At 40.7% G+C, this 22,708-nt stretch overlaps 1 protein-coding gene across 1 annotated transcript in view; it reads left to right on the forward strand.

Annotated features, from left to right (window-relative positions):
• LOC111871439 (protein sax-3) overlaps nt 1–22,708 on the forward strand; it is a 583,421-nt gene that overhangs the window by 544,341 nt on the left and 16,372 nt on the right. The window contains exons 3-9 of the mRNA XM_023864561.2: nt 5,624–5,777; nt 8,498–8,628; nt 12,943–13,215; nt 15,584–15,789; nt 16,232–16,520; nt 18,520–18,770; nt 21,734–22,078. Coding sequence (XP_023720329.2) covers nt 5,624–5,777; nt 8,498–8,628; nt 12,943–13,215; nt 15,584–15,789; nt 16,232–16,520; nt 18,520–18,770; nt 21,734–22,078 — 1,649 coding nt within the window. The remainder of the gene's footprint in view (nt 1–5,623; nt 5,778–8,497; nt 8,629–12,942; nt 13,216–15,583; nt 15,790–16,231; nt 16,521–18,519; nt 18,771–21,733; nt 22,079–22,708) is intronic.

Below are 22,708 nucleotides of genomic sequence, written 5' to 3' on the forward strand. Positions count from 1 at the left end.
GTTACTCTTCAGCCATCTGCTGCCGCAGTTCTCGAGCAAGTTGGCACAGGCTCTAACGCAAGTCTTGTGTATTCGCGAGAAGCCCGGTTTTAACCCCAGCCGTGACATCGGTTATCCCTACCGAGGTTTTACGTCATTTCAGCCTGTCCCTCCAAGCAAATACCGAGAGAGTACATTAAAACCGGCCACGACCTCATCCCCTTACGTCCTTTCGAATTACTTCGTAGTATATATGCCGTGTGCCGGCCACAGTAGCCGCTCGGTCTGAGGCATAAACTGTCTTCGCTCGCTCGAACGCTGGGTCGTGGGTTCGAATCCCACTCGAAGTATAAATGTCTATGTGCGTTTATTGTGTTTGTGTTGTCCTGTGTGTAGGTAGCGGCCTTGCGACGGGCTGATCCCCCATCCAAGGAGTCCTAGCAATTGTATAGAGCAAGAAACTAAACAGTAAAGCGGCCAGGTTCCAATATACGAATGTAGAACCACAGACAGTTATATGCCCTGTAGTCCAGTAGAAGCTTATCAACTTTTCGCAGGAACGTACTGCACATTTGAGGTTATAGCACTCGTCATAGTCACTGCTGTGACAACATCATTCTTTCATCGTGTCTTTCGATGGCATAAGATCTGAGCTGCTGAGAGCTACTTCAATTAAAACACAAACTAGCACAGAACATTACAAAGGTCTAAGAGTTCTGCTCAGTGATCTAGCAAGTATAGAACCCAAGGCTCTGCATGGCCAACCAAGAATCGTCCCTCTGATACTGACGCATGTGATAGCAACCTCATCTCGGAAAATAATGCGCGTGCCAAGGAACCTAACTACGTATGCCAGACGGATAATATCACGTGAAGAGGTGTGACTATAGACGGGGTTTTGATTGGTGACTCGATTTACTGACCGCTTGTACATACAACTAGTAACTACAAGTAATTATAAGGCTATCGCTAATTCACACACTTTACAAATCACTACAGAACACGCTAATTCTTCTCAGTCTGCGTTCCCCAGTCGTTTCCCAGTAACGGATCTTAACAACCGAGATTCTTCAGCTTCTGTGCTCACTTGTTACTGTCCAGCAAATATCCCGCAACTGAACTGACTTTCAGAGTCAGAGTCAGGTTTACTTTCCGACCGGCGGTTTACCGCCAATCAGTTCGTCTTGGCTACAAGTTCCTTGAGACTCATGACCAGCTTTGTTTTTGATTGAGCACTTGTTTTCATAGTCCTTGTGTAACATCCTCTCTTGTGTACTAGGATGGGTTTTTCGCTTACAATTGCTGCTGACCCTCGCCAGCGTAGTCATTCTCAGGTGAGACTCTCCGAAGCTGGAGGGTCAGGTCCCTGTATTTACATCCCCCAGGAAGAGGGTGGCCCGGTTTTACCCCAACGCACTGGGTCCCCTTTTCATCGTCTCCTACGACTAGCAGGGCTACGGTGGGTGTATTCGAATCCGTCTCCACACAGACCACATACATTACTGACTTTCAGACTTTGCCCATTTGTCATAAGATCTCAAAACGGACCATGCAGAAACACCCAGTTTCCGTTGTTGTAGTCCAGCTGTTGCATTATTAAGAATCTGCTGCCTGTCAAAGGGAAAGTGTTTACCGAGCCGTTGCCCAGAAAGGGGTCTGGTATATCCGCCCATCTCGCGGTCATTGCACAGCAACGGCTCTATACACCACAATAATTTGGGAAAACGAATGACGACAGCTTATAAGAGCAATCGGTTGAAGATTCTGAAAATGATTTGCGAGAGCTAAGGGTGAAGAGATGAAAACAAAAAACAAATAATATAGACGAGTTGGTATCTGTCTTAAAAGGGCCAGGGTTCTTAGGGAACTGCAGAACCAAGAAGTTAGAACGTACAAGTGAATTCACCTCTCAAATGTTGGGACGCAAGTATAGGAGAGTGTACCCCTGTTCTACACTATGTAGGGAGTCTTTCTCTTTATGCACATGTTGTTTGCTCTCTTCGATTTAACGTTAATCTAAAGGAAATGCAGCTACGTCGCTCCAAGCAAATTCAGAGACAATACCTTATGTCAGGTCACGGCCGCTTCCTGCCATATTCCTTTTAACTCACCATTAGAGTGAATTTGTCTCCGCGCTTATTAATTAAACACTGTTTCATGAAGACATGTGGGAGTGGAGGTACGGCTCCACAACTCTAGAACTCGGCATTATATGGAGGTCAATGGTTAGTTCCACACCCCGTCCGCTTTACCTCTGAAAAGGAATCCCGGTACCCATCGGATAGGAGGCTGGGTTAGCCCCAGAACCGGTCAGAAAGCTGTAGAAGAAAATATCTTGCCTCTGCCGGGAATCGAATTCTGATCTGATTCCTCCGTCGTCCAGACCTCAGCCCATTTATATACCAACTGATATAATCCAGCTATTCAACGTCGCTAAATAAGCCATAAATAATATACCGGGGTGCGTAAAAGAAAGTGGCGTTTAGGCAATGGCAGATAGGATTGGCTTGAAGGAGGCGAATGGAACTCAACGTAAGTTGTGTAAAACATAACTAAGAATGCGATTTTGTTGTTCTGTTACACAGGAATATATTTTCTGTTCTGAGTGTTGAAAAGTGTCGGATGACGCTGCAGTTAACTTCTCATACACAGAATGGCCATCAGATTCTCCGGACTTCAATCTGTTATACTTCCATGTTTTGCGTGTAGTTAAACAGTCAATGTACAAAAGCCATAGAGAATGGTATCAGGCCATGGCGTTACTACAACATACAACAGAAATTGTGTGGCTTCTCGTATCACAACATCCGGTCAGCCACAGACCAATAAGAAAGATAGGTTCAAGACCTAATCGAAGAAAGCGAAAGCATTGATTCAGATAAAATATGACTAATTACAAATCAAATGCCTATTTTAACGTTCAGAATGGAAAATGGGTTTTCTGGGTAATGGATCGACATCATACTGAATAAATTATTAGGTACACATACATAGACGGGACGGGATAGCGTAGTCAGTATAGCGTCTAGCTACGAGGTGGACGACCGAAGGGTTGGAGTTCGAGTCCCGGTAGGGTCAAGAATTTTCTCTTCTCCACGTCATCCAGACCGGCTCTAGGGTCCACCCAACCTCATATCCAATGGGTACCAGGGGTAGAGCGGCCAGGACGTGAAGCTGACCACTTATCTCGAGCTAATAGCGAGGTCAAGAAAATGTGGATCTATACATCCACTCCCCATACGCTTTCATTGCGTAGTGCTTAGTTAGTTAAGTACAGGGACAACTTTACCTTTACTTAGATATATTCTATTATTTTCTTAAGCTGCAATCACATCCATAAAGCCTTTAATTTCTTCAACGTTCCCTTTTCGCCAGCTGATATAAAAAAAATGTTGAAATTCATTGTTTCTTGGATAATAAGGATATGCATGAATACGGTCAAATATAATTTATTCCAAATTACAAGAATACCTGTCACATCATGTTACCGTTATATTGCCTTTCCGTGCTAAGGTATGCACTGGTATAAGTTTCATGTCCTGGAGGGTCTCGCAAATCCTAGTAACATCTACAGTGTAGAAGAAGACTTGGGATTAAGTGATTTATTATGCAATTAGGAGAGCACAATGGCCGCGCGGTCTAAGACGCTCACGATAGTGACTTACTTGAACGCTAGGATCGCTGTTCGCAGTGAACTACCGATCACAGCATTGCCATGATCTTATCCTTTCTAAAAGGAATCTTGTCAGATGCGTAGTAGATTAACTTAAACAGAAACGTCTGCTAGCACTATGGGTCAGAGAATTTTTTTGGAAAAGCTAATAATCGTTCATTTCATCAAGAAATACATATTATGCCTTTTTACAGAACCCGAAATTTCATTGCATTACTTGCAACATCCCAACACCAGACCCTATCCTGAGCCAGATGAATCCATTCCACGCTCTCAAATGCTCTTTACGGTCCATTTTGTTATAATTCTCCCATTAACGCTCAGGTCTTTCCAGTAGTCTCTTCCCTTTCCCGACTAATCTTTATATACATTCCTCATCTCTCGCATCCGTGCTACATGATCCACAAATGTCATTGTCATTTTCTCAAATCTTTCCTTACTTCCATCCTCTTTCATTATCCTCTGAATCCTGATCTCAAAAACACCCAGTTTCTGTCTTACCCTTGATGTGACCAAGATTCACACACACATACAAAACTGCAGGAAATTCGCATAGTGGGGGGTGGAGTCCAACTGGGTCCACTCGGCACGGCGGCCACTGATTGGCATATTGTATCCTGCCCCGGGTGATTATGATGATCGAGAATTTGGTGGAATGAAGATTGGCAGGGGAAACCGAAGTACTCGGAGAAATCCCGCCCCAGAGCCACTTTGTCCAACACAAATCCCACTTGGCCACACCCGGGATCGAACCAGGGTCGCCGCGGTGGGAAGCCAGCGACTAACCGCTTGAGCTATGGCGCGGCCCCTAAAATGCAGGCAAAGTTATGTTTATTGTATATTTTAATCCTTTAAATGTTTAGATAGTAGAGAAGAAAACAAAACATTCGGAACTGAATGTCTGAAATCATTCATCAAATTTAATCTTCGCTAAATTTCAACATCTATGCAGCCTTGGCGTTAGCTTCGTCATGTTTTCGCATGGTTTGTTCGCTCTCGTTGTGTTACGGCGTGGTTTGCCCTCTGATAACAAGATGTCAGCACATACTTGTTTGCTTTTACACTCCTCCACTGAATTTTTTACTTTAAACGTTGAATAATTCAGCAGTACAGTGGTTCAGAATGAAGGTGAATTTCATAAGCATTCAGTAACTAATTTATTTTTCACAAATAATTTTTGTTTCTTTGTAGGTGATTTATCTACGCTGTCAGTAGCTAGATTAGCCGATCACGGTGGTCGCGGGAGCTAAGACATGAACTGTTTTCGATCGTTCGAACGCTGGGATCGTGGGTTCGATTCCCACTCAAGGCATGGATGTCTGTGTGCGTTTATTCTGTGTGTAGGTAGAGGCCTTCCGACTCAATGATCCCCCGTCCAAGGAGTTCTACCGACTGTGTATGGATCAAGAAACTGAAAAAGCGGCCAAGGCCCAACAAAATGACTGTATAGCCATAGACAGATCAGTAGATAGACTAGACAACGTCAAATGGTATAATATTAGACGAATGCGTGATTTGAAAGGAAATGGTCGTGGCTTAACCGACGTATTATCCCAGCATTTTCCTTGAGAAAATGAGGAAAGTCACAAAAATTCTGTCATGATATCCGGTGTCCCGACCTATACTCGACCCAAGTACCTTCTGAATACGTATGAGAAGGACTACTGCTATGAGAGCCTGTTCGATGGTTCCATATGTAGATGAAGTATCTTTGTACTTTTACTAATGAAGTACTCAGTAATTCAAAATGGTGTTTTACACGTCACAAATATCTGCGTTTGGTGTACAAAGCTTTTCACATGACAAATATTTGTTCGTTGCATGTAAATCCGACCGTAGTGTGTACCTTGTTACCGCATTCGTTTGATCTTCCGTATGTAACGTCTCATTACCCGTAATATGGATTAATTGCAAGCGATACATAAGCACAATTGCAAACATTGCTTGACCCTTTCCACGTTTGTTTTGCAGTGCTACGGGATGACTTCAGGGCGGAGCCAAAGAACACACGAGTTGCGCAGGGTGAGACGGCGTTATTGGAGTGTGGCCCTCCGCGGGGACATCCGGAACCGACCGTCTTCTGGCGCAAGAATGGACAGACTGTTGACCTCGACGTCACGAAAAGGTAACATACTGGAATCAAGTCCGATTTTTATTCTCGTGATCTTCGCCAGGTATAATTAGAATGATCAAGTCAAGGATGATGAGATGGACAGAGCATGTAGCACAAATTGGGGCAGAAGAGGAACGCATATAGGATATTGTTGGGAAAGCCAGAAGGAAGGAGACCACAAGGAAGACCAAACCGTAGGTGGGTGAACAATATTAAGATGGATCTTATAGAGACCGAATGGGATGGTACGGACTGAATCGATCTCGCTCATGATAGGGATGAGTGGAAGGGCTCTTTTGAACAGAGTAATGAAGCTTCGGGTTCCATAAAATGCTAGGAAGTTCTTGAGTAGCTGCACAATTGGCGGCTTCTCAAGAAGGGCTCCATGAGTGAGTGAGTGAGTGAGTGAGTGAGTGAGGAAGGTCGAGACTAAGTCCACTCGGGACTTCAGCCACCAATGGAGCCTGTTGTACCAGCCCCAGATGATTGAAGAGTATGAAGGAGTTGGTGGAATGAGAACTGGCAGGGGAAACCATACTGACACTTTTTCCACCACAACTCCCATATGACCTGACCTGGGATCGAACCCGGACAGCCGCGTTGGGACTAATCGTCCGAGCTATGTCACGACCCTGAAAATCAAGATTACTATCTTTTGTGATGTTCCTTTATCTCCATTTTGTGACGCTGTCAGTTCCTTAAGTCCAGATTTTGGACTATATAACGTCGAGTGAGTGGATAATTAATTAATTAATAATAAACTATAAATTTCGAGACAACCAACCGCAGTCACACTAAAGATAGACCAAAAACAACTGGAGAATGTGAAATGTTTTAAATATTTGGGTAGCTTGTTAACAGATGTTGGAAGGTGTACGTGTGAAATTAAATCTAGGATTGCCATGGCAAAAGCTCCATTTAGCAAGAAGAAGAATCTTTTTACCAGCAAATTGGACTTAAATTTGAGAAAGAAACTAGTGAAATGCTATATTCGGAGCATTGCTTTGTATGGCGCTGAAACTTGGACACTTAGGGCAGTAGATCAGAAATACCTGGAAAGCTTCGAAATGTGGTGTTGGAGAAGGATGGAGAAGATGAATTTGACCGATTATGTGAGAAATGAAGAAGTGTTATTTAAAGTCAGTGAGCAGAGGAATATCCTACACGAAATAAGAGAACGGAAGGCTAATTGGATAGGTCATATCTTACTCGGTAACTGCCTTCTAAAAGAAGTTATTGAAGGAAAGATAGAGGGGCGGATAGAAGTGACCAGAAGACGAGGAAGAAGACGTAAGAAGATGCTGGATGACCTTGGGGACAGAAGAGGATATTCTTATTTGAAGGAGAAAGCTCGAGATCGCATTAAGTCGAGGAACTGTTCTGGAAGAGACTGTGGACCTGTCGTCTTGACAGATTACTGATGAATGAATGAATGAAAGGGTGCAGAAAGAAACAGGCGACGCCTAATCTCATGCACTAATCCTCAATTTGCTTGGAAGGACTGAAGAAGGCCACGGAGAACCTCAGTTACGGTATATATTTTGAAGGCCAAAATTTGGACACAAGACCCCTCGTTTATTTGGTAGGAGTACTAGCCATTCGACCAGGACATAGCGTGCAGTTGAAAAATGATGATGATGTATTGTGTCCACTAGGAACTATGTTGACTCAACAAAATTTTCTTAATATGGACAGTTTTCTCATAAGGTTACATAAAAAACAAAACAAACTCCGTGGCCGGTAGTCCGCAAGCGAACTATACCGAGCGACCGCCAATTGTCGGCAAAGTTAGTGGACCGGAGTCCACTCAGACTCGTGAGGATAAATGAGGAGCTATTTCAAGGAAATGGGAAATTAACGGCAGTAGAGATCCATTGCGCAGACCACGTGACACCCTCTAGCCGCTAAATTTGGAAGAAGGTTACATATTACCCGAAAAACCAACTTGCGATATACTTGGAAAAGGTAACGCCTCGCGAGTAACAGTTGAAATGTCTCGTATTGTTATTAGGCAGCGGTCTGGAAGACTGGAGAATCTGGGTTCGATTTCCATGTGTCTTCGTGGCGTGGTGGTCAAACGTTCAAATGCGAAGCCTCGCTATAGAACTATCTGCGCTCCCTATGGATAATTGAAGTTGCACAAAAGTCCCCCCCCCACACACACACACATACATTTTTTCCCCCCTTGGCACTACAGCCCCAGTGGGCCTAGGCCTACCTCCATGAACTTCGTTCACTTCGGTTTTTCTAGATCTTACACATATGGTAGGACTCCTTGGGCGAGTGATCAGCTCGTCGCAAGGCCTCTACCTGTAGACAAACACAGAAAAACGCATACAAACATCCATGCCATGAGTGGGATTCGAACCCACGATCCCGGCTTCCAAGCGAGCGAAGACAGTGCAGGCCGCTCGGCTACCGTGAGCGCCCACACACATAATATTTTCATCAGATGATCTTCAGACAGCAGTGGGAATAATATATGACTGACTGGCACTTGTTTCCTCCAATCTTCGTTATCTTTTCGCCTTTCATGCCATCTCGTGACAGAAATGTGATACTAATTGATTAATAACGTACCGATCTCTTCGGATGAAATTGTCCTAGCCAAAACAGTCGACATCTGGTGTACACAGTACTAATTAAACACGTGTACTGCTTTGTACTTTAGCTATTCCGTATCACGAAAAGCGAAGTATATACGTAATTTCTTTGCTTCCCTAATGTTACAGGATCCGTCTAGTAGACGGAGGGAACCTTGCCATTCAAGATGCCCGTCAGAGTGATGATGGCCGATATCAATGCGTCGCTAAGAACACAGTGGGCGTCAGGGAGTCTGCAGTCGCACTGCTCAAAGTACATGGTGAGAATACGTGTACATAGAGCAACGATACGAAGAAACCGTGGTTTCCGGGATGTGATTCCGTGTAGCATTGTAGATCGTTAATGGCGTTTCAGAGGAGTGTGCTGCCTCGATTTTCAGGGTAAAAGAGTCTCTTACCCTGAAGGCGGTGGCAGTATATCGTTACCGATATTTCGGAGGAACATATTGCCTCCATCGTCAGAACAGAAGAGTATTCTACCCTGATTATGCATGCGGTACATTTTTGTTTTGGAAGTGCATGCTACCTCCATCTTCAAGGTAGAAGATATGGTGCTTAATTAATTAAGCACAATAACAAATCTACATAAAAAGGTCAAGTGAAGTAAATCCTCTGCTTAATTAATTAAGCACCCCGCCATAAATACATGTGAGGGAGTGGAGGTATAGCTCCGCCAATCTTGACCTCAGCACTAGATGAGGTGAGTGATCAGCTTCACGCCCCTGCCGCTTTACCTCCAGGGAAAGGGCCCCAGGTACCGATTGGATATGAGGCTGGATGAGCCCCAGAGCCAGTCTGCAAGTTTAGAAGATAAAAATCTTGCCCCTTCCGGGAATCGAAACCCAACTCTCCACTCTATAGCCGACCTTATACCGTCTAGGCAATCCCGGGTTTACTGATACATAAAACAAGTCTAGAGCGTTACCTCTATGTCAGGCTGGTCGGTAGAGATATCTCTTGGCTCTCTTCATTCTTTCCAGAGCGATTTCTGGCGCAGCTCCGTTAGACAGACCACGAAAGTGTACATCCAAGCCCGATAATGACAGCAAGACTGTGGCGGGCGCGTACTCAGACGGAAGAATTTGACCCTCCTAGCGTCAAGTTGGGCTGACACACAACCTACTACTTGTAGTAACATTGCCGGTGTTCTGTAGCATGAACATGAGACCTACTAAGTGGGACACTATGTTAGCGTACTGGTCATTTGGGCACGATTTTACTGAAATGATGCGTCTGGACAACTAGGTACACGTTTTGAAAAAAAAACGTTCCAAACTTTTTCTAAAAGGAAACCAAGCCGCATTAGGTGATGAATATTACCCACACTTGATATATCCGAACACTGTATTGCCAACACACACAGAATATAATGTACCACAAGCAAGTCAGTTCAAGCGGTAATGCTTCTGACTTACATTTGGATTTCGGGAGGTGACCGGTTCGAACCTCGGGCGAGACACCGACTACACTGCCTGTCGGATTCGTGGTTTTTGCCCAGTCCCTCCAGGTAACTTCTCTGATATTGCCTCAGACCAGGTCACGACCCCTTTATTCCACATTCGTCCGAATTTATTGTTCACTGTCATTCAGTTATTAAGTGCTGTATGGTGCTAGTTACTGACAGTCTAGTTAAATTTATTTCATCCTCTGTTTATCTAATTACGCTCTCATTAACGCTCACTTAGGTCGTCGAATGGTTGGATGATTAATGAATTGGAAAGAATTTTCAAGGAAGCGCTCATGACCTACTTTAAGATACTATCCAGGTACTTGCTTGGATGGACTGAGAAAATAACGAAATACATCATTCATGATAGCTCCGATGTCCCTACCAAGATTCGAACCGAGCACCTTCTGAATACAAGTCTAGAGCGTTGCCGCTGCTCCAGCCTGCTCTAAAACAGTTACACAAATATCTGGACCTTATGAGGAAAAAACTACTTGCAAAATACACATCTGAATTAAAGCTTTCTGTTTTCAGGTACTAGATGCGTTACAAGGTTATCTTACGTAACTGTGGTTCACTTCTAAATTGTGGCCCGATTTCTTATAAAATTGTTTGTGGTACTAGAACAGTATTTTTAATGCACCATTTAGTAACTTACAGTACCCTGGCCATCTCTATTTACAATTACCACAGTTTGAAAAACTATTTAACATTACACACGCCTAAATCCCGTATGGGAAAGCTGATCCGCTTTTGCACCCGTAGGAGTACCAGTGCCACAGTCTGAGAAACTCTGATCTATGGTACACGTACTGCTATCTTGTGTGAAAAAGTTAGTGTACTTGGGTACCCCAATTTCAGAAACCATGGCCTGGGGTACACATATCTCTTATCTTATGTGGGGATGTCGGTGCCCATTTTTTACATCATTATCCTCAACCAACTTTCGACAAATAATCATTGAGGTTCCAGAGCTTAATCTAATTATAATCGAAAAATAAGATAGCCACCTTAGGATTTTTCCAGATTCTCGGCACGAAGCCTGCAGCCCGGTTCAACTCTCGGACACAAGCACTAACGCGTTGCACACACTTTGACATCGAACTGATCGGAACCGATAAACACAGACGCATGTTAATAAAACAACCTCCTTCGCCTCCTATACTCACATGACCGTACATGCCAACATTCAAGCCAATTGTCTACAGATGACTCTGTCTCAGACATCATTGACTGGTTTTTAAATCGATTGTGCACATATTTACGCACGGTGTTTATCTATAAACTTTATAGTCAACGTCCAATGAACTGATTATGGAATCAAATTTCACTTTAAACGTTACAAAGGAAGTTAGAGAAAACTAAATTAACAGATGCTTACAGACACTCAAGCTGAAAATTTTTTTGAAAAACAGAGAACAAGTTAATTAGGATTTTTCCCAATGCAAATGAAATGAGGATGTCGGACGGACTGGGTTAGATTGCCCGCAGGGACGAGTTTTTCTCTTCTCCTCAGCGTGCAGACCGGCTCTGGGGCCCAACCACCCTCCTCTCCATTGGGTAACCGGGGACCTTTAGCTGGGAGTAAAGCAGCCGGGACTCGAAGCTAGCCATTCCCATTATTGCCGAGGTTAAGAATGGTGGCGGTATACCTCTACTCCCCAATACGTCTTCGTGGCATAGTGCTTAATTAATTAGGCACAGAGACGTCTTTGCCTTTTTTACATTTCCTTCCTTTTCCAGTTTTGATTTTTAAAAAAGAATCCAGGGGAGGAATATTCTAGCTTGTCCCCCTGCCAAAGTCCATGGGCAAAACCGGAAAGAGTTACGAAATTTGGGAGTTATATTTACTACATTTGGCTCATGTAATACACGCAGAAGTAGCACTTGCGAGAACTCCATTTCAGTTAGAGATGAGCATTAAAAAAATCGAAAATTCTGATGACAATGAGAATTTTCTCTACTGAGCCAATGTTTTTCACTGTAATCGCAAATTGTAACACTACGTACTTTTTCAGAGTGCACTTAATTATTGTACTTAACCCTTCTGGTATCACATAAATTTTAAACAAATACTTATTCACGACTCATTGTAAAACAATCAATTCTAAAGCCACGTCTTTTTCCACCAATTGTTGAATGTGAGGTAATTTTGTCGAAAAAATGATACTAGCGTTATCAGTCCTTGTGATTCTGCTGCAAGAGCAGTTTACATGCTACTGGACAAAGAAGTAGCGGTTATCTGAGAATTCCTGAAGTTTGAGATCAGAATATCAACGTTCGAAGTGAAACGAGATTCTTATTTCTCAATTCAATCTCGAAAATTTCACTCTCATGTGCCAAAATAGAAGTGTTTCAAATACGTGAATACATGAATATGTTTCATCCTTGCTTCGTATTCGAGACATTCCAGGTTCAAAGCTCTGTCTCCAGACTGAGGTTCTACAGTATGTTCCTCAGACCCTCGAGACAAATTCAGGAATAAAAACTCAAAATAGCCCAGAACCGCATCTTTCCACATCCTTTAATTTTATTCTTATCAACCTGCACTAATATCAGCGTTGTTACATATATCATAAATAAATAAACTAAATTTAGAATAATATTATCTGGAATGTGACATCATGTAATCTTGCAAGAGTTATACCTATGTTCTAGAGATGTCTCAATATTCAAGGTCAAAGGGGTCATCAGTCTCATTGCTGTCTGCATTTTGTTGGTTACTTGTTCAGCTTCCTCTTCGAACCTGAAGTTGGAGGCAGCATGTTCCTCTGAAACATCAGTGAATGTCTACCAAACTACATGACTTCACATCCCAAAGACTGAATTTTTCATAGCCACCACTGTGTGAATATCAAATCAAATACATTCTATTTAGACACAATTTGACAACTGTAAGAAAACAAGCTGCCAAAAAATTGTTTAAAAATGTTCACTACCAGGTTTCAGCTGGACCTTTCAAGTGGCAGCATGTATAAATGTCATGCCTTTATACATAATAAAACCCAATTCAGATCACAAATAACTGTTCATATGTTTCACATGATTCATATGACTGACTCCAACAGCTACTTTACTCAATAAATGGAATGGATAATGGAAGAGTTACCTCTCTCTGCAATTACAGTGAAACCATTCTTGATACGAGGACCACAAGATGCAGTTACACTTGTTGGCGGTAGTGTGGAGTTTCAGTGCCGTGTGGGTGGTGACCCACTACCTGACATTCTCTGGAGGAGAACAGCTGGTGGTGGGAATATGCCCCTGGGCAGAGTCCATATCCTTGAGGACCGAAGCCTTCGTGTGGAAGATGTCATCCTTGAGGACGAAGGAGAATACAGTTGTGAAGCTGATAATGCGGTCGGTACTGTCACCGCTTCAGCCACACTAACTGTCCACTGTGAGTTGACTCTCCTGTTCAGGGCCAGTGAACTGTACTGAACTTGTTAAATATCATCCTTCAAGTTTAATCACTGAAAAGGTCTCATCAGATATCCCAGATCATACTGCAAGTGCCAACACAATTCATTATTCTCTTTATGAGCTTATATGTAAAATCATTATATTTTAAGCCTGTTTTGTGTATTTTTGTTGGCTGGAATTGAATGAACATCAATAAATTTATGTTGATATTCAGCATGTATAATAACACTTTATTAAAACCACTAAATATTTCTACCAATTCTTCTCATTTTCAGGTGGTATATATGCATATGAAAATCTACAATATAATTGATTACAGTAATTCAGTAACAAGGCTTTGATATATGTACATACCACCTAAAGATTACCAAACATGGTAGAAATATGTAGTAAAAGGTATAGATATCCCTGTAACAGGCCGTTGAGGTCCATAGGGCTGCAATACATTGAGGTTTCCACATTTTCTAGACAATTGGCTCACAGATGGCGGTAAGGTTGTCAGCCTTATGTGCCTGCTGGCAGCCCTTTACCCCCAGGAAGATTCCTAATACTCATTTTTGTTAGAGGCTGAGTCGATCCCAGGGCCATAATGCTGGAAGCATTAGGTTAAATGAAAATCCAGTGAAGTCATTGGGAATCAAACTCGTGACTTTCTGGCTTGTAGCATAGTGCCTCAACCAACTACACTATGGCATGCCCCAAAAATATGTAGTGATTTATTATAAACTGTTACTACATATATGTTTAATAAAAATTTATATATATACATATTCCATGGAGACAAGATAGGACAGTCAGCATAATGATGAGCTATAGGCTGGACTGTTGGGGTTTGATCCCCAGAATGAGTAAGATTTTTCTTGTCTCTATAGCATCCAGACTGGCTCTGGGACACATGAAGCCTCATATCCTAAGGGTACCAGGGGAGATCTCCCCAGGAATAAAGTGGCCAAGGCGTGAAGCTGACCACTCACCTCCATCTTGTGCTGACATCAGGAATGGTGTAGCTACACCTTGAACGCCTCCTATGCCTTAATGGCATAGTGCTCAATTAATTAAGCACAAAAATGTGTTTACCTTGTGCCTTTATGTATTAGATATCAAAATAAGTTGTGTTAATGTTCATTCAATTCCAAGACAGTATCTTGTATATCTTTATCACTGAGCAGCACTGGGTTTCTGCATTTGTTCTACCCCTGGCATTCTGAACTGAATACAGCATTTCAGAACTGAACTGAACTGAAGAAAATGAATCTGTTCCTGCCCTTAGCTGATTCAGGACTGTTCCCACATTTTATCTGGGACTTGAAGCAAATCACTTTTTGGAATGTGTCTGTTCAGAATGCCAGATGATAGACAAAGGTCAGATATCCTGTATTTCTAAGTGTAATATACCATCTGCACTGTTTAGATTTGAATGTGTCATTTATTTGGTAAGTATTTTTAAGGTGATTTTATCTTATTTATGAGGAAAACGAGGCAGACGGCTTCATGACATCCATGAAAATGTCCTCCTATATTTATTTACAGATCAACTACAGATTCTCATGACAGCATGAACAACTTGTCACTAGAGGTTACAGACCCTTCTATATTATAATTTCCTATTATAAATAATATCACTCAGCTCCATGAGTGAGTGAGTGAGTGAGTGATTATAAATAATATCAAAGCAAGTCAACTTATGAGGAGGGAGCAACAATTCCACCATTTAGTGCAGAATCCTGAAATGTTGTTTGCTAAATAGATGTTAAGAAAATATGTAACTTTTAGTTATTGATATTGATTTATTTAACATCCATAACTGTTACATTATGTACAATTGGACAAGTCAGTTTTTTAAAAAAATATATGAGTTAAGGTCATATTTTTGTGGACTGTAAAACAGTGATATCACAGCCATCCAGAATCCATGCATTCACTTTAAAGTTGATAGTAATAACTAACGAAACGTTCCACCAAAACATTCAGATGTGATATAGAGATATCGTAGAAGATTGGTATCAAACTTTGGTTTAATTTATTAGAAATCTCATATATTTTGTTCTGAGATATGACATCTTATAATTAGGTATATAGGTGGCAACGTTTTAGAGGAACCTGTTGCCTCCTTCTTTGTGGTAGAATATCAAAGTAGCAGGTTCCTGTAAAATGCTGGTACCATATCTACAAAACTATATTGCATTATATCTCAGAAAACCACAATCTTGATATTCATCACAATGAGAATCTCAACATGTAGACAGTGTGAAACCCTGAGCTTACATCTGGAAACTTTCAGATACTAAGGAAATTTGGAGGGGAGTGCTTCCATGTGGAGGAATGTGAAATTTTTCTTTTAACAGCTTCACCATCGATGACAACAAGGCCATCGGACCAGATTATAGAGCTACATCGTGATGCTGTCTTTGAGTGTGGAGTTGCTGGAAATCCTAGACCTTCAGTGTTTTGGTGCTTGGAAGGTAATCGCTCATTACTGTTCCCTGGAGCTAGAAGTGATCGCTTCATTGCTTCCAGTACACCTGAAGGCAGCGCCATTTTGACCCTGCAGGTAACTATAAGAGTGCTCTTGTAATAACACTATAGTACACCTCAAAAATGATACATTTCATTTCCTGTAAAAATAAAAATCCAGGCTGTCTTACTGAATACAGTATTTCAGTATAACAGAATTTGTGTAGAGTAAGAGAACATGGTTAATGTTTCTCTCAAATGATACAAGGGCAGTTTGGATCACCCTCAAAATAATACACACTGAAGAAATGTCTAAAAATATTCAACAGTTGATATTTCATTAAGCCCACCAGATAATGCTGAAGCAGGAGGATGGCTGAACCACTTATTATTTGTTAGTGACATATATTTTTATGGTACAACGTAGCGAACTTCACCATCACAACAATTTGACATGCATCAATAATGAATAAATAATAATAAATATTCCTGATATATCAGTCGTTAAAGATGACATTTTTTCTCACGTTTCTCTTTAGTCAGTGACTCGGAATGACTCAGGAACAGTCGTGGTGTGCTCTGCAGTAAACCCTGCTGGTTCTGTTACCTGGCGAGCTCGTCTGACAGTGGCATCTCCTGAAGACCATCCTCCTCCAATTATCACACTGGGGCCCACCAATCAGACGTTACCAGTTAAATCAATGGCTGTACTGCCATGCTCAGCAATTGGAAGCCCCTTACCAGTCATCACATGGTATAGAGATGGAGCCCCTGTTCTTCCTGGCCCTAGGATTAATATATCTGATTCTGGAACGTTGCAGATCAATGGTTAGATGTCAACCTACTTATCAATCATGTATTCCTAGTGTGATAATTGTTCAAGTGAAACCCATTCAGGGATTCTTCAAGGTGAATAAGTAAAGGCTATTAAAAATAATACCACTTGAGCTAACTTGCTCAGTCCAGTATTCTTATTTCAAATATAATTCTCCAATGAGTCAAAAAACCTAGTGACATCCACCACACAGCCACTTGATCACCTACAACTGCTCATATTCTTTACCACCATCATGAATGGGTTTCACTTGAAGAACAATCATATATTTGTTCTACATCAAGGGATAATTTATCCACATTGCATCCTAGGGTACCATAAACTGGGGTATGTGATGCAAAAAAATGTCAACATATGCAGATCACATTCCTTCATACTAAAAACTTAACGTTTTGCTATTAAATATTGAAAGAATCAGTACTCCAGCCTGTATAACTCCCACAGTAAATGCTAAGATGACAGCCCGAGATCCAGGTATCTTCCATTGTAAGAACTAAATTTCAGGAAAATATGTGACTTCAGATAACCTGCTCTATTGTTATTAAAATACTTTATATCCTGCAAAGACTTAAAATTTCAAACAAACAGATAAAGGATTACAAACTGTTTTCATGTATAAAAGATACAAAAATCTAAATTTTGAATGAACTTTAACAGTTCCTGTTCTACCGTTTCACCTCTTAGGCTGTAAAATATTAAACTCAAGCCCAAGAACTTTTTCATTTGAAAATGTTAATGACTCAAAATGTCATGTCAATGTGATCATGTACCTTAAGGTCTAATTTAGAGGATTTCAGACCATTTAGATTAAATAAATCACAATGAAGTACTAAACTTGAACATATTTCAAAGAATATGTGATTGAAACATCCCATTCAGCATTTTACAAGCATTGCAAGCACTTATTTGTGCCCTGAAGAATTGACTATAATTCTGAAGATTAACCATCAAACCTCCCACACAATATTAGATATCCTTTTTGCAGATTACCACTTTATTTGTTGAGCAAGTTTCTGTAGTGTCACAGCACAGACCTGAAGTCTGAATTATTCTAAAATGGTGAAGTCATATTTATGTGCCCTGTAGGCAAATTACTGATAGCTGTCTGTCTAATTATTATTGGGACCATGCATCTGTTAAGAGTTACCTGCAAGAACAGAATACTTCAGACCATTAATCCCTAATCAAATACTCCCTCCCAAGTACCTGAAAAATCCAGGAAGTTGTTCAGAACAAATGTTCACATCTGGTGCAGATGCAAAAATTTGTGTGCATACCTACCAGATGTTTTAAGGATTCTAAAGAGGATATATACAAATACAAAACTAGTTGCTAGAATGTTCACAGAAACAGGAAATATGCTTTATTATATGAACTTATTAAGTTAACAAAAAATGAAATTTAAAATGAAGAAAATGCAGTTCAGCATATGGACAAAGCATAAAGGCAATAGCTTGGAATACAATGACACTTCTTACCCCCAAGTTTCACCCATTCCAGTATAATCTTAGAAGACATGCCACGAAGTAGGAGATTACAACCTAAATTAAGCAACATAACCCTAATCTGAGCAGTAAAATGTTTTAGAGTTATTGGGAAGAAGCATTAAAAGAAGGCAATTTGTTGTTGAAAGTAATGCAGTAAAGCGTCAGGAAGGTAAATTTTCTTGTGGAAGCAACATGACATAGCTGCAAGATAGATGTGGTCGTACATTTTCCAGTGTTCTAACCCTAGAGGTAGAAGTTTAATTCCTAGAATCCCAGGTATTTATTGTTGCAGTTGATCTTCTTCCATGGGTAAATAACATATAAAAGGTTCCCGAAAATTTCAAATATATAGAAACTATTACCTCCAAATTCTTCTTCACTGTGTAGTTAAGACAAAATGCTAACAGATCTCACACATATAATGGGATATGGAAATTTTTGTAGAGATCAAAATCTCCAGTACCTGGCATTTCAATGGCTTCATAAATCATACTCATCATTGCAGATCTGGAGAAGCGAGACAGTGGTTTGTACACTTGTGTAGCATCATCTCGCAGTGGTAAAGCGACATGGAGTGGTGCACTCAGACTTGAACTGCCTACCAATCCCAACATCAATTTCTTCAGGGCACCTGAACCATCTACGTTCCCAGGGCCACCCAGCAGACCACATATTGTGAACAAAACTGACTCAAGTATCACCATATACTGGACTCGTAATAATAAAATTGGATCATCATCATTACTTGGGTATCAGGTATGTTTCTCATGTTACATAATCATATGTATTTCCATCATTTCTCACCACTGACAGTGAAGGTAAAGTAAATATAGATTTTGCTTCCTTTGGACAGTCTCTCCCAGCTACAAAATGCATGTTATGATGTCACTGTCTTGTGCAGCATGGTGTACGTCTCGTGATCATATTTCAACCACCCTTACAAATGAAACAAAAGCAAAACCCAAGCAAACAATATGAAATTTTTCAGAAGTATTTGGGAAAAAACAAGGAATAGAATAAAAAGTGAAGTTGTCATGTACCTAACTAATTAAGCACTACACCATGAAGGCATATGTGGAAGTGGACATATAGATCCACATTTTCTTGACCAAGGCACTAGCTGGAGTTGAGAGGTCAGCTTCATGCACCGGCCACTTTACCCCTGGGGAAAGAGCCCTTGGTACCCATTGGATAGGAGGTTGGGCAGACCCCAGAGCCGGTCTTGACGATGTGGAGAAGAAAAAATTCTTGACCCTACAGGGACTTCAGCTCCGACCCCTCGGTCTTCCAGCCCATAGCTAGATGCTATACTGACTACGCAATCCCGGCTCCTGACTTGTTGGTAAACTAATGCAATATGCTGCTTAGTTATTTTGGTGCAGTAGCTTTTAGCATGGGTCTATACATGCACTCCCCCACACGTCCCCACAGTGCAGTACCCAACTAGCCAAGCACAGGGACAGCTTTACTTTTACCTTCATTATTATTCTTAGTGGGGTGAAACTGAGTCCACTTGGTACTGTGGCCACTACTGGCCTATTGTACCAGCCCCAGATGACAGATGATGGTGTTGTTGGAATGAAGATTGGCAGGGGAGACAGAAGTACTTGGAGAAAACCTGCCATAAGGCCAGTTCATCCACCACAAATCCCACATGACCTGACCTGGGCTGTCACGGTGGGAAGCCAGTGACTCACTGCCTGAGCTATTGTATGGCCTGGTGCATTATTCGTCTACAGTCAACAAAATGGAAATACAAGTGTGTTTCATGCAACATGACAAAAGTTTGTAAATGTTCATCAGTATTTACTGCTTCTTATTCAGGGAATGATGTAGACAGCTGACTACTATGAGTTTCAGCTCTCACTGATTCACATCCCTTGGAAAATTTCCTGCCATTCAAACACACTATTGTCTGATAAACAGCCCTCTCTGCAGGTACATTTCATTCCAGACACTCCTCTGAATGATTATATAAACATGTATAAAAGTGCACTTCTTAGCTCAGTTCTGTCTGTAAATTCATCACTGGACTGTCAAGCTCTGATTCATTCTATAAGCCATGCAGGTAAATTGATGTTTCACAAAGCAAAACTGATATGCTTCACTTTTAAAATTTCTGAACAAATAATCAAGCAAAGAGAAATATGGAACGTGGCAGTAATAGCAAACACCCCAGTGCTCCTCTATATCGTTAATGATGCCAGATATTTTTCTCTCTCATATTTATCTAAGATGCATTAATGTAGAGTTCATTGTTTCTGAAACCATGTCCTTGAAAAAAAAAGTGTTATTAAGTGTTACCAGATAGACAAATGTTTTACGGCTTGTGTGTCATAAGAAAATGTATGTCTTGCACTAGCATCCAGAAATACAATTAGGTTAAAAATCATCCTACTTCATGAACAATCACATTGTTACATACTCTGCTGTTCTCATGCCTTTGTGTCATCTCAGTTTCAAGATGGGGGGGTGAAGGTTACTGTGGAACACTTTCATGCTAGTAAAACAGAAGACCGCTCCACAATGTCTGAAACGTCTGAAAAGCAATATTTCATATTTTTAGAGAGAAAGAAGAAATTCATAATGTGTTAAACATTCATACTGCAACTCCAGAAATATTTTCACCCACATTTTGCAGGTAAGTCAGTGGAGACTGGTTGTGTCAATACATTTTGGACATCTGTTTAAATATATTACCTGTTGTCATATTTAATGTGAAGGATTAAAATAAAAGACATTTAATGTTGACCTCTTGACTATCTTCCATTCAAATATCTGTTTCGAGGGAGACATACAAGTGCTACAAGACCATGAGTGAGTGGATTTTGTTGACAATTTCAGTCCCAAAGCATCAGGAAAAAACCTTCTCTCTAATGTGCACCAGCAAGGGTTGGACAAGCCAGGCATCTGCCCACCTACCCCTTAGATTTTTTGAAAAAAAATTAGAATTTGAAAATATATATATCAAATACCAATATAAAAAATTTAAATTATTCTTTAAAAATGTATTCATCTACCCTGAGTTCTCTATTGAAATCAGAAAAAATAGTATTAAAAATTTAAAATGTAACTTTTTTAATACATTTTCTACCTACATCTCTCCTAGAGAAAAATCCCACCATCATAAAATATAATTTAAACCGTAACTTGTGTCTTCCAAGTGGTCTGTTTCCTTCAGATATTCTGACAAAACTTCATATACATTTCTCACCCCTACTATGTGTGCTGCATGACCCACTCATCACATCATACTTGTTTTCATCAATTTCATAATACTGGGCAAGGAATACAAATCACAGAAACAATGATAAGCAGTTCTGTAAAATTAAAAATGATGAACACAATAAGACCTGCACCACTTGCTTTTCTTCTTCTTCTGACAAGTAAAAAATATAACAAAAATAATGCCTTAATAAAAATAAAAACAAAAACCATACTTTCTTCTTCTTCTTCTTCATAATACTTTTATATATTATCATTTCTATTGATCGTTTTCTGTTACTTTTTCCTCTTCTTCATGCCTACCCTCCACTTCTTTTGTCCTACTCCTTTTCCTGTTTCTTCGTTCTCCTCCTCCATCTTGTCTTTCCTTCTTTGGTATCCATGCTTACAGTTATGAGTTCAAGGTGTGAAGGGATTAAGGAGCTAATGGATTCAAGTTTCATTTCAGGACTTTTGGTTTCTGCCAATTAGCTGATAACATATTCTTATTGCAGGTCGAGTTGTTTGGTCGGGAGCCTACTACTGGTCACAGTAGTTCAGGCAGTGGATGGGTTGTAGCAGCCCGTCGTGTCCAAGGACCAACATACACTCAGCATCACCTAGCCCCAGGTGTAAGCTATACTTTCCTTGTTCGCGCTGAGAATTCACATGGCTTGTCCCCACCAAGTCTGTTGTCAGAACCTGTAACCATGACTGCATCAGGCCTCACCTGGCCAGGTGGGGAGAGTGAAGAAGAAATGCAGCTAAACGAAGCCAGGGCCAGTCTCCTAGCTGGACATGTAGTGGAGCTGCTGGATGCCCAGCCATTAACCCCAACTTCTGTTAAACTTGTGTGGGAGGTAAATTTTCATTTCAGATAATGTGCTATTAAAGAATATAAGTGAAGTTCTTAAAATTCAGAGAAAATTTATTCGTAAATCACTACCTTCAGAGCACAAATTATTCTTGAGAAACTAATAGTCACTCAATTAATTTAGAAATTTTCCAGCTTTCTTGAACCCAAGAGTTTATTACTGTTAAGAATAGGATCTTGTGAGATCATATATTGTGTACTTTCGTAGATAGATGTCAGTGTTTCAAAGCAATCTGCTGTCTCAGTTTTCAGAGTATATGTGGTACATATCCATCTGACATTCCACAAAATCATAATCTTAAAATTCACTACCATAAGAACCTCAGAATTCATTAATTACCACATTCACTGGGACCTACTACTGAATTCTATCTAGGGCCCAGAGAATCTAGTCAGCACCCTTCCATTCTCTTATTATTCTCCCACTTACATTTGTGTCTTCCAAGTGATCTGTTTCCTTCAGATATTCTGACCAAACTTAATATACATTTCTCAACCCCTACTATGTGTGCTGCATGACCCACCCATCACATCATTGTTGGTTTGATCAATTTTATAATACTTGGCAAGGAATACAAATCACAGAAGCAATAATAATAATTCTTCTTCTTCTTCT

Source organism: Cryptotermes secundus, unplaced genomic scaffold (assembly GCF_002891405.2).
Source record: "Cryptotermes secundus unplaced genomic scaffold, Csec_1.0 scaffold323, whole genome shotgun sequence".
NCBI lineage: Eukaryota > Metazoa > Arthropoda > Insecta > Blattodea > Kalotermitidae > Cryptotermes > Cryptotermes secundus.